General features: G+C 50.7%; 1 protein-coding gene across 1 annotated transcript in view; it reads right to left on the bottom strand.

The window, feature by feature from the left end:
* Positions 1 to 3,350, bottom strand: part of B4GALT5 (beta-1,4-galactosyltransferase 5) — a 71,780-nt gene extending 68,430 nt beyond the window's left edge. The window contains exon 1 of the mRNA XM_021685922.1: positions 3,071 to 3,350. Within this exon, the coding sequence (XP_021541597.1) occupies positions 3,071 to 3,185 (115 nt within the window). The 5' untranslated portion in view covers positions 3,186 to 3,350. The remainder of the gene's footprint in view (positions 1 to 3,070) is intronic.
* Between the last annotated feature and the right edge of the window lie 2,650 nt (positions 3,351 to 6,000).

The following is a 6,000-nucleotide window of genomic DNA, read 5'->3' on the forward strand; positions in this document are numbered from 1 at the left end:
TACACAGCAATTCAAAAGCAGGACTGGAAAAAATTAAACCCGGAAGGAAATACGTCTAAAACTTCGCATTATGCCAGAAGTCAGGATTGTCATTTTTTGGAAATGAATTAGGTTGAGCTACGATGACGCTGACACTATACAACTGTTTTTGACCTGCAAAAATGGAAATTTCAAATGGTTCAACCTAATATTATTTTCTAAGCTCATTTTATTTATTTTTTTTTTTTAAGATTTTATTTATTTATTCATGAGAGACAGAGAGAGAGAGAGAGAGAGAGAAGCAGAGGGAGAAGCAGGCTTCCCGCTAAGCAGGGAGCCCGATGCGGGACTCGATCCCAGGACCCTGGGATCATGACCCGAGCCGAAGGCAGACGCTCAACCATCTGAGCCACCCAGGCGCCCTCTAAGCTCATTTTAATAATTGTCTCAAATTAAGGTCTTCACAACCCAAGGCACATAAAACCTTGTATTTCTCTAGATTACCTTAACCTTTGGAAAGATCTGCCACCCCACTGTCCAAAGCTGGTCATTTGAAAAATTAAGTCTATTAGCAAGAAAGCCAAGATTAAAAACACACACACAAACACAAAACCACCAAACTGCTGAATGTAACTGTGCTTGCAGGAACCCTAAAGCCATTCCACATCTTTTTTATGGCTCTCCTTTCCCACTAACAGAATTTGAGTCCTAAGTAGATCTGCCCTTTAGAAGACTTCCATTTAAGGAGAAACTAGTGAAAATTTAAGTGCTTTGCATCTTTTTCACTTATCAGTGATACAAGAATCTAAGCACAGTAGATGCCCATCACTTTACACTGGGGTTCCACTGACCTAAAAATCTATCCTTGAGGAAATTCTGCTGGAGAATCTGGCTAGAATTCTAACCTTTCTAATCTAAAAGGTGATCACCATCCCAGAGGGATTATTCTGCCATTTGGATATGGATGATTTATGTACAAACAACAGAAATAACCCCCATCACTTATGGCTCCAAGACTGCATCTAGGTCCAAATCTATCATTTCACACCCATTGTTATTAAGTCTGATATCCAATATGCTAATGACCTCTTTTCTCAATTAGTTCCACTAATTACACACCTGTTCTTGTTCTGCCAAAATTCCTATCTCCTCATCTGATCCATCAGGCCACACACTGTACTCTCCTAGAGGGATGCTTTTTCCTTAGATACTTCATAAACTGTTAGGGCAATCTGATGTTGCCTGTTCTACCTTCCCAGATCTAGTTTATAGTACAAATCATCAATATTCACGATCAAGTGAAATATGCTCTAAAAAAAAAACAGGAGAGAATCTCCTGCTCGATCTGGAAATTTCTCTATTCAGCTAGTTCAGTGTTGACAGGTCAACAGAGAATGGCACTAGTCATTACTACAATCCTAGAGCATTCCCCTAGAGTTAAATCATCAACCCTTTCCTAACATCCAAATGACCCAGACTTTTTAGAGCAGAATTTACTCTCCTTGCCCCAGCTCCAACGGCATCTTCTGGTCATTTTTTCACCCTGAACTGAAGTTTTCTCTAGAGCCCGTGGTGATGCCATGTCAGGCAAATACATTCTTTAAACTTTCCATCTACTCCCTTCTTTCTCAAAAGTTATATATAATAGCTGCTTTAAAAAACAAAACTCCCTATGCATCGTATGTGCTTTAAAAGGGAATTCATCTATTTCCTTAAACCCTATGAGGTTAGGATTAGTACTCCCATTTTACAGAGGAGAAAAGCTGAGGCTTAGTAACTTGCCCAAGGTCATAAAGGGCAGGGATTTGAATCCAAGTCTGACCTCAGTGTCCTCTAACCTTAACCCTCATGCTGTATTTCCTTCCAGTCTCTTTCTTCATGTCCTAAATGTCTGCTCAGTGGTCTTACAAAGTCTATGGGCAGTGTTCAGTTTCCCCAGAGACTGTCTTGCCTTTAAAGGACATGCCTTTGAGAAGAATGAGTACCCATTCCATTTTTTCTCCATGCTCCTCCTTCCCACCTGGCACCATTTCCCCCAAGGCTCTTATCACAAATCCTCCTCTAGGGCCGATTTACATGTCCTCTCGGTCCCTGAGCAGGAACCATAGGATACTGAAGGGCCACCTTCTACCTCAAGACTAGGAGAGGGCAGCAGTGAAAGCGTGGAAAGATCCAGACAGCACCCTCTCCCCAAGTCTTCATTCAAGGAGGAAACTGTGGCCGAGGACCGGAGGAGGGCGGGGGGAGAATTTGGGGAAGGAAAAGAGGTACAGGGGCGGAGGTAACAACAAGGGTGTGCCCTTGGGGGAGGAGGGAGGAGACCGAGATGGGGAGGCGACGTGGGAAACTCAGGGGTTAGACTGAATGGGGGGTGGACCTCCATAAGAGGGGGGTGTCACCCGCTGAGAAACGGGGCCACTAGGAGAAGGAGAATGTGTATGCTGGGGAGGAGGACCTGGAGGTGGATGTAACAGGAAAGTGGAGGGAAGAAAGGGTAGGGAGGGGGAGCAGGAAACGGTGAACTCAACCGGGAGGAAAGGGGAAGGATGGATGCGAACCGGGGAGGCGGGGCGCCTCGAGACCCGAGCCCCTGGGCTCGGCTAGGAGAAGCGGGCGGGCGGAGGGGGTTCGGGGTCCGCGGAATGCCGGGAGCCGGGGCCTCGGGAGACCTCGGGGGAGGAGGAGCGGGAGTTCTCGAGCCGAGCAGCCGGAAGGGGGGCTCGAGGGGGGCAAGGGCGGGAAAAGGGGCGTCCCGGCACGGGGGGGTGGGGATGGAGGTACCGTCGGGTTCGCCAGGGGATGGGGTTAGGAGGGCCGGGGGGTGCGTGGGAGGCTGGCGGGGGATATGGGTTCCCGGGACCATCGGGGTGCAGAGGGCGGGAATGTCCTGGCGTCCCCGAGGGCCGGGCGTGGGGTCTCCCGAGAGTCGAGCCGGGGTCCCCGCAGTCTTCTGAGGGCCAGGCTCGGGGTGGCCTCGGGCCGGGGTCCTCTGAGGGCCTGAGTCCCATCAGGGTGGGGCGGGGGAGGGGTTCCCGGGATCCCCCCCGAGGCCGGAGCGGCACCCCCCCAGGCCCCCAGGCCCCCTTCCTACCTATGCCGGGCGCCACATAGACGAAGTAGAGCAGCGAGGACGAGAGCGAGAAGAAGAAGAGCGCGGCCAGCAACGAGCGGCGCGGCAGCCGCAGCAGCCCCCGGCGGACGCGCATGCTGCAGCCGGGCGGCCGCTGGAGAGTCGGGCCGGGCCTGCTCCCGCCGCTCCCCGTCCGCCGCCTCCTGGGCCGCCGCCGCTGCCTGGGCCTCGGCCACCACCTCCCGGGCCTCTCGGGCCGCCGCTCCCAGCCGCCGCCTCACCGCTCCCAGCCGCCGGCCGCCGCGGGCCGGGCCACATGAAGCGGGCGGGGGCCAGAGCGGCCCGGAGCTAGCGCAGCGACAGAGACGGGGCGGGGCGGACGGCGCGGGAGGCGGGGCGGGGGCGGGTCCAGCGCCGCCGGGCACCGTCGCAAAAGACCGGCGCGCGCGCGCTCTCCGCCTGACCCCCCCCCGCCCCCCGCCCGGTCTGGCTCCCGCGGCGGAGCGGTGGCCCGCAGGGAACGTCGCTAAATGGTGACAGCCCCTCTTCTGGCGCAGCCACCGCCCAGGCTTTCGGGGAGCGTCGCTCAAGTGCCGGCCGGCTCCGCGCAAGGGCGCCCCCAGCCCCGCAGCCAAGGGGCGGTCTGCAATGTCGGACGCGGCTGGTCGCCCACTGCGACAGTGGAGCGGATACTGTAGGCACAGGGGCTCGGCATACACCTTCCCTCATTCATTCATTCATTCATTCATTCATTCATTCAATTCACCATTTATTGAAGGCCAGACATAGACCAAACACTATTCTTGGTGCTAGGGATTCCACAAAGAACAAAACAGACGAAATCTGTCTTCATGAACTTACACTCAAATGGGAGGAGAAAAGGAGACAAATCAATTCATAGTATCGGGTACTGATAAATGATATGAACACAAACAGGAGAATGTATTGGAGGTAGGCTGGTGTGGTCAAGGAAGGCCTCGTTGAAAAGATGAGACGAGATGAGACATAAAAGGGTGAAGAGCAGGCACAAAGACCCTGAGGTTAAAAAGCCTCCTCTGTCTCCTGGTTTTCCAAGGTCAGCATAGATAAAATCTAGTGAGGCAAGGAGAGCGGCAGGAATAAGGTTAGATCTCTAGGCAAGGCAAAGTCCACATCCCACAGAACCATAAGGAGTGTTATGATAACGGTTATCAATGCGATTATGATAACGGTTATCAATGCGAAGACTTGCGTTGAAAGACGCGGGTCTTTACTTATCTCATTAAACTGCCCCAGCAGCCCTAAAATGCGTGCTCTTATTATTCCTATCCTACAAATGAGGAAACTGAGGCTCCTAGACGGAGAAGCAGTTCGCCCAAGCCTTGCAATAAGGGCTCACATCAAAACTGACCTGCCTCCGACGGCCAACCTGTGACTACTAGGTGGTAACTTACCTCAGCATTCCCTCCTGCTCCTAATTCTCATCCTGCAGGCATACTGGTATCCTACTCAATAGGATAGTGTGCGACAGCAACCAAAACAACGCTTTAAGATCAGCTTCAGGCCAAAAGACCTCCAGAGACCCTAGGCAATCACCGCAGACTCCTAGACCTACGGTGAAGCCTAGAAGAACCAGCCCCAGCTTCGAGAAGCTGCCAGCTGAATTGGGGAGGAAAGTGTTCCCTGTGTAGACACATCTCAACCTGGAGAGGCTGTCTTGGCAGAAGCAGTCAGGAGGAGAGATGACTCGGCAGGATTCTTTGGGAACCAACAATAATCCTGCCTTCTATTCCTAAAGTGTTTCCTACTTTATACAGTGTTTAACCCTTCAAGTGAGGGCTCTAGAGCCAGACTATCTAGGTTCCCTGACTCTTACCTCTTCCATTCTTAGCTGAGTGACTTTAGGCAAGGTACTTAACCTATCTGTGCCTCTCAGTAAAATGGGGGATATTATTAGTAATAACTGCATGGGGTTGTTGTGAGGATTTGAGTAATAACAAGCAAAGCCAGGCACACGGTAAATGCACGTAGCTCTCACCTGACCAACACCCTTGGGAAACAGGATGGGGCAGAAGAAACATAAACAACAAAAAAGAAAAGCAGAGAATTTTGACTCAGATTCGGGTTCAAATCTTGGCTTGGTCTCAGCTGGCTGTGTGACCTTAGGCTAAGTCACTTACCCCTCAGATTCTATTCATTGTCTGTAAAATGGACCCAGTGTTGCCCATAGCCGCAGGCAGATGATTTGGAGTAAGTGAGATAGCTGAGCTGAGGCCCTAGACCAGAAATGTCAAACTAGCTGGAATAATATGACCTGCAGCTACTTTTTGTTGGGCGCACACCATGGCGCCTCCCCTACCATGTCTGTAATAAACATTTTCCAAACATACAGAAAAGTTGAAAGAATAGTACAAGGAGCACCTGTGCACTCTCCACCTGGATTCATCGATTGTTACCATTTTTCCAGATTTATCTTTCTATATTCATAAGTCCAGATCCCCCCCCCACACACACCCCTCAAATTATTTATTTATTTATTTATTTATTTTAGAAGATTTTATTTTATTTATTTGACAGAGAGAGACACAGCGAGAGAGGGAACACAAGCAGGGGGAGTGGGAGAGGGAGAAGCAGGCTTCCCACTGAGCAGGGAGCCCGATGCGGGGCTCGATCCCAGGACGCTGGGATCATGACCTGAGCCGAGGGCAGACGCTTAACGACTGAGCCACAAAACCTCAAATTATTTAAAAGTAAGTTGCTGCCTTACTGGTGGTACTTCATGCAGAAATCCTTCAGCAAAAATCCTAAGAAAAATTACATTCTCTTACATTAACCACAATAATATCACACTGTAATATGCTGTAACAGCCAGGGCATTCCTAAATTTCCCCAATTGCTTAAAGGATGTCTTTTATAGCTGTTTTTCTCAACAGTATCAAATCAAGGCTTATACATTACATTTGGAATGATTG

Source organism: Neomonachus schauinslandi, chromosome 10 (assembly GCF_002201575.2).
Source record: "Neomonachus schauinslandi chromosome 10, ASM220157v2, whole genome shotgun sequence".
NCBI lineage: Eukaryota > Metazoa > Chordata > Mammalia > Carnivora > Phocidae > Neomonachus > Neomonachus schauinslandi.